The 12341-nt window shown below is 29.2% G+C and overlaps 3 protein-coding genes and 1 non-coding gene across 4 annotated transcripts; 1 reads left to right on the forward strand and 3 right to left on the reverse strand.

Moving 5' to 3' along the window:
- Positions 1-161: 161 nt before the first annotated feature.
- LOAG_02322 (MSP domain-containing protein) lies at positions 162-923 on the forward strand (the record flags this gene model as incomplete). The annotated part of the gene is made up of 2 exons (XM_003137860.1): positions 162-398; positions 837-923. 2 exons carry the CDS (start codon positions 162-164, stop codon positions 921-923), a joined length of 324 nt encoding a protein of 107 aa, XP_003137908.1.
- Positions 924-1905: 982 nt separating this feature from the next.
- On the reverse strand, positions 1906-6731 carry LOAG_02323 (hypothetical protein). The gene is made up of 10 exons (XM_020445974.1): positions 6620-6731; positions 6168-6302; positions 5501-5645; positions 5075-5215; positions 4543-4688; positions 3932-4109; positions 3137-3294; positions 2724-2838; positions 2472-2614; positions 1906-2302 (listed from the first exon to the last, which is right to left on the reverse strand). Exons 1-10 carry the CDS (start codon positions 6710-6712, stop codon positions 2132-2134), a joined length of 1425 nt encoding a protein of 474 aa, XP_020303629.1. The 5' UTR covers positions 6713-6731; the 3' UTR covers positions 1906-2131.
- A 526-nt stretch (positions 6732-7257) lies between these two features.
- On the reverse strand, positions 7258-7330 carry LOAG_20082. Its single transcript has one exon. It is a non-coding gene; the product is annotated as a tRNA-Lys (tRNA).
- Positions 7331-9161: 1831 nt separating this feature from the next.
- LOAG_02324 (hypothetical protein) lies at positions 9162-11109 on the reverse strand (the record flags this gene model as incomplete). The annotated part of the gene is made up of 2 exons (XM_003137862.1): positions 9162-9782; positions 10522-11109. 2 exons carry the CDS (start codon positions 11107-11109, stop codon positions 9162-9164), a joined length of 1209 nt encoding a protein of 402 aa, XP_003137910.1.
- Between the last annotated feature and the right edge of the window lie 1232 nt (positions 11110-12341).

Below are 12341 nucleotides of genomic sequence, written 5' to 3' on the forward strand. Positions count from 1 at the left end.
AGATAGTAGAATCATTTTAAAATTCTATAATGCATTTTTATGCAAAATTTCAAAGCAAACTTCCAAATTTCTCTTTGTTAATAATAAAATTATGCAAAAAAAAGAAAATAAAGCGAAAGAAAAGAAGGAGAAAATATTGGAAAAAATTAATTAATTGAAAAATGTTAACAGTTCAACCACGTGCGGTACAAATTCGTGCATCTGGTGGTACTTGTATACATAAACTTATTAATACAAGTATAGCACGTTTAGCATTTAAAATTAAATGTACCAATAATGATGAATATCGTTTTAAGCCTATCTATGGTTTCATCGAACCACAATGTTCATATCCTATTGTAGTACAAAAATTATCTGGTACTGTAAGAGAAGATATTGTTATTGTACAATATGCTGAGGTTATTGTATATATTAATTATCTGCTCCTTCCTTTTTTTCATTAATTACAGTGTAAATAAATATTCATTTGATTATCATTTTATTTTTCGTCTATATATTTTAATAAATTCTTTTTTCTTTTTCAATAATGTTTATTTATCCAGTAACAATAGGGTTTTTCGTTTCTTTGAAGTCCTCTCAAAGGAAAAAAAAAATACGGCACAAAACTGTCAATTTTTGAATATTTTGCTTCAAATTTTTAAATTTTGCTTTCTTTTTTAAACGAGTTTTAGAAGTGTCAAAATTTCAAATGATTTGTCAACAAATGTAAAAGTTTCCAAAAAAGCTCGAGACTTTCAATAACTTAAGAAAGTTTTATAAATCATTTTACTACATTTAACAATAAATAGGTTTACTGTATTATCCCGCACAATTAATCATAAAATCGACGATTTCAGGTGACAACTGATTGCATCGATCCAAAAGCACCATTTAAAGTCGATGCATTACAGGGTGAAATAATTATATATGCGCATTCGGTGTAACAAAAAATTTCATAAATATGATCTAATTTAAACAATAAAGCAAACGTATATCTTGCGTTATCAAAACACATTTTATCGACAACAAACAGGCTTACAAAAGAGTAAATTTATGATTACATTTATGTGAATAATATTATATAACAAATAAGGTAAGTTGTTCGGAATTTTCAAATTTTATAAACCCCGATTTTGCTATGATTTGAAACCGAAAAAAAGGAGGAATTCCAACAATTTATTAGTTTAAAGTATTAAATTTCATGAGAAGTCATGTGACAATAAATGATGTCATTGAATGTATTACAACTCATTGTAATTTTTAAATCTAAAAAGTAATTTGAGGATTCTTTGAATTTAACTGGAAATAATCACTATTCGCGGTTGATGTCTTAATGGTTCCTTAAATGAATGATTAAGTTTTAAAAGCCTATCATTGCTCAATTAAATAGTTACGTGAAAATACCTTACTTTTCACTACCACACTCACATCACTATCCGACACACAGGTTGAATAGTGCTTAATAACTAAGTGTTGAAGCAAGTTTTATGACGAAGAAATAAAAGGAAAAATGGGTCACTGTCGAAATGGAAAAACTTACCATATTTCCAATGACTATTTCGATCAGATTGCTTTCAATAATTTTAAATGCCCGGATACGCCCGAAGACTAAGTCCAACTTCTAAATTTCGATCCGCAAACAATTACTATATTCTTCTTTTACATATATCCCTAACCCGCGTCGATATAACCCAACAGTAGCTAGTAATCAGATAAAGTCCAAGAGGCATGTTTGGAATATAAAAAATTGAAGAAAAAACAAATATGTGAAAAAAAGCAGATTTTAAGGATTATACCGTTGCGAAGACGACAATTACTCATTCTGAAACGTACGTCGGTATCATAGTGATCGTATAAAAGACAAATTAATAGAAATTTTAAAAATAAAATACATGTGACATCATTGATGTAAATTAAACGAAACTAGCAACATATCAAGAAATTATTTGAATTTTCTTCATGCAAATTTGAGGCAGCAACTATTTGCTTCACTAGACTAAAGAATCAAAAATGTGTCAAAGATCAATTAACACATGAACAAATGTATCGCTATCATCAAAAGGCATCAAAACGAGCATTCAAATAAAATACAAATTCACAAATTATTTAAAATCAAAGTATACATAAATAACCAATCTAATCAGAATACGCTTCATGTTGTATCATTATCGTCGTCATCTATAGTAAAAATTTCAGCTTTTTGGAAACGTTGCCTTGTAATTCTCAGCAAATATTGTTTTTTATCCTGCTTCCTTGACATTTCAAATTTAACTTCATTTTTAAGCCCAAGTCCAGCACGGTTAGGACGGACTTCACCAATCACCTGGAAAGAGAAATAATAATGTGATCTACAATTCACATTTCATAAATCGGAAATACGGCTAATATGAACCTTGGATGAAACCATAAAAACAAATTCTTCATGAACTTAAAAGTTCAGTGAAAACCAAACGCTTTAAATTTGTCAAGAAAAACAGAAAAAGATAGTTCACCGGTTCTGTAATCCCATCTTCTCTTCGTCCCAAACCGGTACCTTGCTTCCAACCCATTCGTTGAAGCATACCAAATCCTCGATTACTTTCGTTTAACATTTTTGCTGATGATGGAGTTATATCTGTCGAAGCAACAATCATTTCTAGAATTTCCATGGAAGTATTTGTGACAGTGAATGTTATGAGGTTGAAATAAGTCTTAAGATTGGGAAATAATTTTACTAAAGTCTCCGTCTATCAAATGAGGCCCACCTGGCAAAGGTTTTGCCAAACAATTTGCGTAAATTGATTGATCCTTGTTTTCAGCATCGTTAACTAACAAATTTCGCTCCTTCTTTTGATATTTACATCGGTAATGTTCTTCATCCTGACAAAGAAATGCCGAATTTGAGTCACAGATTTTTAAAAATGTGGAATAAAACGCAAACAGCTGAAAACATTTATAAAATATAAAGCAACAAAACCCCACGGTTGTAGATGTCCATTTTTTTCCAATCTGTGAGAAGCCTTCCCCGATATTAAGCCATAAATGAAGCATAACTGGAAAATTCAGAAAAAGACGTGGAAATCTAAAAAATTAGAATAGAAAAAAATAAAAGGAATTAGAAAAGACCATAAGAAAACTATAAATGAAAGAAAACTGAATCGATCAAAAGAGAACTTACATCAAATATACCATACTGTTTCTTCATATTCCGCAAATTTCGCCGTCTTAGTGTCTCCTTTGATACCTTCCCAGCCGGGGGATAATCATTAGGCTCCTGAATTGTGACTTGATCGCTTTTTAGTAAACCAGGTTCGCATGCACCACACGTATTCGTCCCTACAACGATTGGAAACTTTGAAAAAATACAAATGTAAGCCGTTTCACTTCCGAAGAATTTAGGCGACGTTTCATAAATTCCTTTCTGTTAATCGCTATAATTTTCATTTCCTTAATAATAGAACATAAGATTTACCATACTTAACGTTGATGAGATTATAATAGAATTAAGGAATTTTGCATTTAAATGGCAGCTTACAAGTTTTCTCCTACTATTACTATAAAGTTTCACAAAGAGATGCATAATTCCATATCAGATAAATCTTAGCATGCCAGATAAGTCTCAAGTTCATGATGTCAGTCGTCTAGCCAAATATTAGAATCCATTACTTTTTTGCATTACAACACTCAGCAGTGTGAACCCGGATAACCACATTATCTACCTCTTAATTTCCGGATCTCACGATAAATGTATCCGTTTTGTGCAGCTTAAATTATAAAATAATAATGAATTTTCTACGAAAGTTGAGAATTGTTGATGTTATATTATTACATATATCATGAACTTATCACGCAACTAACTGAAGGTCAATTCTATAAAACAAACTAACTCAACAAGTTCACTAACAGCTTAAGATATGCATATATGCATTTTTCCATGCAAAAATACCAAACAAAAAAGGTCAAATTTTCATACCGTAATGAATGTGAGCCAAAAATTCTTGTTCCCCAAATTGCCATTCATCGCCATGATCTACAATTGCTACTTCATTCACATCAATCTTTAGTTTGTTACGGAAAACCTCCGGTTCCTTTTCGTTGACTGTCACAAAATATTTCTGCTCCGTCTCGTTGTAATTGATAACAGCACTACACTGCAAGAATAGTTCTAGGTTATTCCATAAAAAAGAAATATAAGATGATATTTCTTAAAACAAAAATAATATCTATATTTCTGAAGATATATCCTCCAATATAATGCAACCAAACAAGCAAAAATATTGTGGAGACCAAAACAATTACATGAGGCTGCATTAACTCCACAAATCAGTTTAGCTCTTATTTAAATTCAATTTATTTATACCCCACAATTCAGTTCATTGTTTCAATTCATTTGATACAGTCATTATTGGTAAAAAAAGATTGTAATCCATAATGAAAAAATTCACCACTTCCCAAGAAAGCAACTAATCCATCTGGTTGGTGATATTATGTAATTTTAAGTGAAATTTTGTTAATAGTTGTCGTTAACGAATTCATAGAAAATGGTCGCAAAATCAACAAAAATTAAACTGACTAAAAAATCACTTTATTGTTTGAAAATTGCCCCGAAAATAACTGGATTTCACAATCGGGAGCAGTCCCAATTCTTGCACCAGTAATTGTAACTACATGCAATGCTCCACTCGTTTTTTCAATGATACGAACACATGGTGCATAATCCATTCTTTCTTCTACAAAAAATAAAAGTAAATCAGCAAAGGAAATCAATAAGTAAAAGGGGAAAAATTAGAAAACTGGAAGAAAATTTCTGTAATCGATCACTTCGAGCATCTGAAATAATGTGTCAGTTTAAAATCGAGCAGTACGTTATACTTCATAAATTTAAATATCGGAATGGAATGATAAATCATCAATGTAGCAGTGCATATTGATGATATATCTTCTGGATAACATATTATTAGCTTGATAAACTTAACAAATGATTATTATAAAAAGAAAAACGTTTTTAATACAGAAAGTGAACATAGTTTAAGAAGAAGGGATCGAAAAGGAAATTAGGCAAACATTAATTCATTGATTTAAGCATGTTTCATACAAAGACATGAGAAAAATGCACCTTGGATATGTGTACTTATTTCATCATCCAGCTCATCACAATTGTCGCTATCATCCATTTCTAAAACAATCTTCAGTAACGAATTCAAACACTCGAAGACGTCCACTTCAATTTGCGTCATACCTGCAGCGAATGATTCGCCTGGAAATTACCCAGACTGAAAAAAAGTGATTGAAAGGATCAGAAGAGATCAGAATAAAAAGAGAATCCTTTCGGAATCCATATTACTCGATAACAGTAATAGGAGATCACTATGGCCAAAACCAAATGAAATCATACTGAGAAAGTCGAAAAATTGGAGAAAATTACGAATGAGAAGCAATGTTCTTGAATGACATGAAAATTAAAATAAATCGTTATATCATGAGGTAAAAATTTTTTTTCTTAATAACCATGAAATTATGGTAATATTTGATTGAAACATACCCAACATCGTCACTGCTTTCCGTTCGGCCAATTTATCTGTCCAAATATGTTCACAGGGAATTCTTGTGTAATATACGTAACTGTCCGTTTGATTGTTGTAAAAATAATAACAGTTCGTTGACGGATGATAGAATAAGGCAGTATTCTGAAATTATAATTGCGTGTATGTAAAAAACTCAAATTCATAAAAATCATAATCATAATCATAGTTAATGTTAGTGTAGTATGGGAATGATCATAATTATGAGAACAAGGCAGTCACTGTTCGTGTAGTTACAATTTATAACCATGATCAAGATAACGAAAACAGCGCAATCATTGTGATTATAATAAATATTATAGTTGTTGTCGGGGAAGGAACAGCAATATAAACACCCTACTGTGGCTGTGAATCTAACTGTAAGAATGGTGAATTGATGCAGATTTGCTGATAAATATAATGATCAAGGTAATAAGGTCAAGATATTTATAACCATATGACAGTCATCTGATGCATGTCCCGAAACTTTATAAGCCAATCTCATGACTCCGATATCTATCATGACAATGGTACTACTTGCATAGTTCATGAGAAATTAAATTTCTGCCCAAAAAATGCTGAATAAAAAATGTAAAATTGAGAAAAAAAGAGTGAATGAGAGAATACTTGGTCATAATAATCTCTTACTTGGTCATAATAATAGCCTGTTATCGGATTATAATATAGTTGACAATCTTCATGAAATTCAAAACCTTGAAGATATTTATCACGCAAAAATGCGTTAGCAGTTTGCCGTAGTACATCTGCAATCGATACATTATCCTAAAAATGGACAGTTGCTAAATGACATAGTTAAATAGCCTGAAATATCAAACGTTACTTCATCAAGAAGTCAAAAACATTCCGAAATGTCATTACAGTGGCTGAGATACACTTCCGTAATCACAGAATCTCACAATTCTCAAATCTCGTTTGAACAATAAAAGCTATAAAGATGAAATATGGTAATTCTGGAACTCAGTACCAAACAATAATTTCGAAACCTAGCAATCTTGCACTACGATAGTAATCATAAAATCCAAAAAACTTAGAATTATTGGATGAATGTTCGGGGATGTAAAACTATAAATAATAATAACCTGTTGAGCATCAGCTTCGATGGTAGCTGTAGAAGTATTTGGTTGCATTCTCTCATTGATATCGTGAAATATTTCCATCTTTGCGGCGTCCATTTCATGGATTTTCCTGCAAAAATTTTTAACCATGAAAAGTTTAACTTTCTTTTTTAAAAAAAGAACTGATCAAATTTCGGAAAGAAACTAGATCTTAAACCTAATCTACAGAAATGAAATGTGAAGTAATTTGAACACTACTTCTTAATTGGCCCGATTCCAAGTGAAATTAATTAGCTCAATTTCAAAAGAAACTACACAAAAAAAGGGAGCTTATAAAAAAGACTTATAAAAAGATTTATAAGAAAGGGAACTTATAGAAAAAGAAACTTCCTTTATGAAAAAGAAAGTAAAATAAAAACTAAGTGGAAACGTTGAAAAGTTCCGACAAAATTTGAGAGGTGAAAAGGTCGAAAAGTCGTTAAATCCTGCCGCTGTCTATGTTCTACCTCATTTGGTCTATTTAGACGATGAGAGTCACCTGTCATTTATTACAGGTGTACTTAACATAAACCATTGGTTATTTCTTGCTAAATTCATTCGTTGCAATGTAAATAAATAATTAGCTTAGAAATCCCGAAAGATTTTTTACAAAAGGTGCGCTTAGCCCGATGCGGGGCTCGAACCCGCGACAGCCAGATTAAGAGTCTGGTGCTCTACCGACTGAGCTAACCGGGCTTGTGCTGATACAGTTTAACATCTTATTTGTAGAGCAAAAACTTGACTAGAAGTAATTTAGTTAAAGAGTAATTAAGCAATTAAACATTAATTTACAATGCAATTTAGTATTTGCTTAGAAATTAGTTGTCTAAAAATGAGATAATTTACTATTTTATCTTATAAACTGATTGCTTTCTTACAATAATACTTATTTGCCCAGCAATTTTATTCAGCGAATTAAGCATTGTTTATTTGCATGGCAATTTCACTGAAAACTATCCACAATTTATATTCAATTTTTCGTATTCCACTATATTTCATCAATACTTTTTTACATATTCAGAGGTTTAATTTGATATTGTCTTAATTATATATTAATTCAGATAAGCATTACCAGATCATATTTTACCATAAATTTAAAAATGAAACCGGATTTTTGACATAGAAAATTACCCAAGAAGATTAAGCTATGGCCCATTTTTGCGACGACAATTATGCAAGTCCATTATTTTTGCATATACTAACTGGTAATGTTGATTCTATGCTTTTTAGCAATCGATCGATTTCCTGTATTGTTTGATAATGCTTATCTTATCTACAATCACAAAGGTACACTATTTTTCGACTCTTATCAATCTTTGATAAGTCGTTTATATCATGTATTTTACCAACTATTTTTACTCTTGCATAACCTGAATAGGTTCTTATCATTTCCATTCTCTCTGCCGATGTGATTCCTGATGATATGATAATTTGCTTCTAACCAAGAAATCCGGCAAATTCGTATTAATATCGTTTCGATTTACTTGAAACTTAAGAAAATTCATATCCTTATCATATATCACTTATATTTTTGCTGCTTTATCATTTTCTCACCATTACCAAATATAGGTTTTAATTTTGTAAAGAATATCGTAACCGATGAGATGTGGAATTATTTTATTTTCTTATCATAGCTTAATCAATTCATGTATTCCTCCAATATGTACCATAAAATTTTATAATATAAAGCATTTTTAATTTATCAATAAATTTATGTGATTACAAGAATTTACAAACAAATAAAATGAAGGATAGAATTATTGAAAATTTTACAAACAAAATTAAAAATGCGATGCTATAAAAAGTACTGAATTGAGCTATTTTGGTACAACTATTACCATTTAACTATCGATAATGAAATATAGAGACTAAAAAATACTAACTAATACCACAGAGATACCAAAATACATTTAAACAAAATTTATGGCTTTGTTATACGATAAATGTAAAAGAAAAAAGTGGTTCGTAAAAAAAAAGAACTAATAGGCTATAAATTCGATGAAAAAGTAAACCTTTATGATTTATGCGAAGGATAAATAAATAAACAAACAAATGAATAAACAAATAAGTAAACAAACAAGTAAATAAATAGATGCATGAAAATTTACACAGTAAATAATCTAAATTAATTAATCTTATGTTGAGGAAATAAATGATTTTTAAGATAATCCAATCGACAATGTTACTAAAAAAAGACATACATTCGATAAAATTTGTAAAATTATTCAAAAATTTAATATGCACAAAAAAATATCAAAAGTATTCATATTAGTAAATAATAAAGCTAATTTTGGTAAAAAAAAAGAAAAAAATTGACATTGAATTTTTTAATACAAATTACACCACTGATGAAAAGTCTAAAGATCAAAGTTCTTACAATAAAAAAATGACCAAAAATTATTTTTACGTAAATATACGTGATATTTGTGAGTTTTTTATATTCAATTCTATGTAATATTCATAAATTTAAGTGTATTACAATAGTAAGAATGAAATGGGAAAATAAACGAAAGGAATTTATTTCAAATTAGCAAAAAATATTCAAATATTCTCGTTTTACAGTTGATTCTCTTGTAGGTTTTTGTATCGTATCAAAATTTAAATGTTCCGCGTTGTTTTCTTTAAGTTTTTGAATTTTTGGAATTTCCTCAGTTATTTCAGACATTTTTTCAATTGTAGGAGTTGTTAGTTTTGAAACATTCTTTGGTTTTGGTGGTACTGGCGGACTGATCTTTATTTTGTTTGGTGTATTTTTGGAAGTATTAAATGTTGGAACATTGGCAGCATTTTTATCAGTTGGATCTGGAACATCAGCTGCGCTTTTATCACTTGAATTCGGAATATCAACTACTTCCTGAATTGGTATTCGCCTTATAGGCTGTTTGTTGCCTTTTTTAAATGCCTGGATAGTTAGTAGACCGGATGGCATCAAATAAGCGGCCAATGATCCATCATGAGTATCAATGGGAATATCAAATTTTCGTTCAAAATTACGCTCAACAGAGCCAAGACGACCATTTCGTTCTTTCTGATGTCCTTTGATCAAAAGCTCGCGTCCATCTTCATCGTAACTTACCAATAATTCTCCGGCAAGAAAATCTGATAGATCAATTTCGATACTGAATTTCTCATCGTTATCAATTATTTTCTGCAAAAAGAAAAGAAAAAGAAAATAAATAAATATGTAAAATTTTTTTACAAAATTTTACTCATTTAAAAAGTGATCGACCATTGAAAATTGAAATAATCCCACACTAAACAACTTAATCTAACTTATTTACACTTTTTTTTGCTTGAAATTAACTTTTTATATTTAACATCATAGAAAAGTTAACATTTTCATTTCAGTAACTGGTAAAATATAAATAATTTTTTAAAAATAGGAATTAAAAACCTGAAATCAATCAATTTTTTCTTCATCCTCATTAATAATATCTCTGCTTTTTATTCTTTACTGCATATTCTTACTAATAATTTTCTGCTTTTCATTCTTCATAGGATAATATGATAATTACATTAGCTCAACTAATTAGTTCTAGTTCAACTAATTAATTGGGTGAAAAAGTTTGCATATGCAATAAACGGTGGATAATTGTATAGGGTCTTTTATTGGAGGAGTCAGAAATGGAAACAAAAATTGCATATCATCAGGAAATAAGTGGTCAACATATTAATAACAATTCGATACAAAATGATCTTTCTTACCATGTATTCCCGAGAATTCCCAGTAATTTAGTAGCTTTACTCTGATTTATATCTCGGATATTTCTTTGTAATTAAATAATTAAGTATAAATGAAACAAACAAGTAAATGAAAGCTTAATTTAACGTGCAGTAACTTGAATTTAATCATTTAATTCTCATTGCATATAGTATATACAGTATACCTCATTGATTGAATTCCCGTTATATCCATTTGCTGTCGGTGGTTCATCACTCCAAACAATATCATGCATTGGGTAATTAAAATATTGCATAGCTTCATCAAAGAAATGAGTGAAAAATCGTCCAGCTGGTGTCATCGAAAACGGTAAATCGTTATGTAAAGTACTGTAACCGGATGAGTTATTATCAGTATGATGAGAATATGATCCTGATGATGATCTTGGTGTTGGTCGATGAAATCGCGGAGGTGGTCGAGGAGATGGTGATCGTTCATTGGATGATGATTTACTGTTGCATGGTTGTTGGGTATGATTAGTTGTAGAAGATGCCTTTGTTGTTGTTGTTGCTGTTGTCGTTGTTGTTGTTGTTGTTGTTGTTGTTGCTGCTGTTGTCATTGTTGTTGTTGTTGTTGTTGTTGTTGTTGCCGCCGTTGTCGTTGTTGCTGTTGCTGTTGTTGTTGTTGTTGATGATGTTGTTATTGTTATTGGTGTTAATGGTAGCAATGGTGATAGTGATGCTGGCGATAATGACGATGCCCAGTTACCATCGGAGTTGGTACTTTTGGGATAAATAAAAGTTTGCCAAACCATTATTATCCTTAAAACGCTAAAAAATTAATTACTAAATTACATAAACGGTAATTAAAATTAAACACGTAATCAAAACAATCGCTATAAATATTTAACAAATATTTGAAAAATTAACATCTAAGCCAATAAAATTAAAACAAAAGCTGAAAGTGTAAAATCGTAAATTTTAATCAAAAAAATTTGAATTTTTTTCTTGATCACAAATTCAAATTCTGCTTGATCTGATTAAATTATCGAATAATGATTAAAAAAGAGAAGAAAAATTTCACTGAATTAAATATTTTTTTTCTGAGTACTTCATTATTATCATTACTATTTAGATTTAAGTTAATTTAAATTAATTCAAAGTGATTTAAATGAATTTGTGATCGAGAAAGAGTTTGCGATATGAATTATTAAGCAGTTTTGTTCTGCTTGATCTGTTCAAATTATCGAATAATGATAAAGACATGAGTTCAATATACTAAATGTTCAATATATCTTTTTATTTCTACCGTTAATTTTTCGTCAAGAAACTGCATCACTTTATACATGAATACAGATGGAAATGTATTTTTTAAAAAAAGACTGTTATGTGATTAAAATATGATAAGGATGATAACAACTGAAACTGAAAGAAGGCAGTGAGATTAGACGGTCAATCGTGACAAAGTCTAAGGTTACAAATTCACTGTTTATGAAAGAAGAGAAAAAAGGAAGGAATGCTAATAATTTAATAATGTTATAAGTATTCAAACTAATATTAAAAGATTTGAGAAAATATCTGGCAATAATTGGGATTAAATTTAAAATTTCGAATGCAGATTGATAAGATGACATGCAATAGAAAATTCATAATAACTTATGAGAATCAGAAAATGAAATTTTAACGAAGTAATAGCATCATTACTTCAAAATATATTATAAATACCGAGAAGATTATCCCAAAAACCAATTAGTAATCTATGTTGAACAACAAAAATAACAATAACAGTAATATTAACAATAACAATAATAATAATAATAATAGTAATAATAGTAATAATAATAGTAATAATAATAATAATAATAATAATAATAATAATAATAATAATAATAATAATAATAATAATAATAATAATAATAATAATAATAATAATAATAATAATAATAATAATAATAATAATAATAATAATAATAATAATAATAATAATAATAATAATAATAATAATAATAATAATAATAATAATAATAATAATAATAATAATAATAAT

The sequence above is a fragment of the Loa loa genome, assembly GCF_000183805.2.
Source record: "Loa loa unplaced genomic scaffold supercont3.299, whole genome shotgun sequence".
NCBI lineage: Eukaryota > Metazoa > Nematoda > Chromadorea > Rhabditida > Onchocercidae > Loa > Loa loa.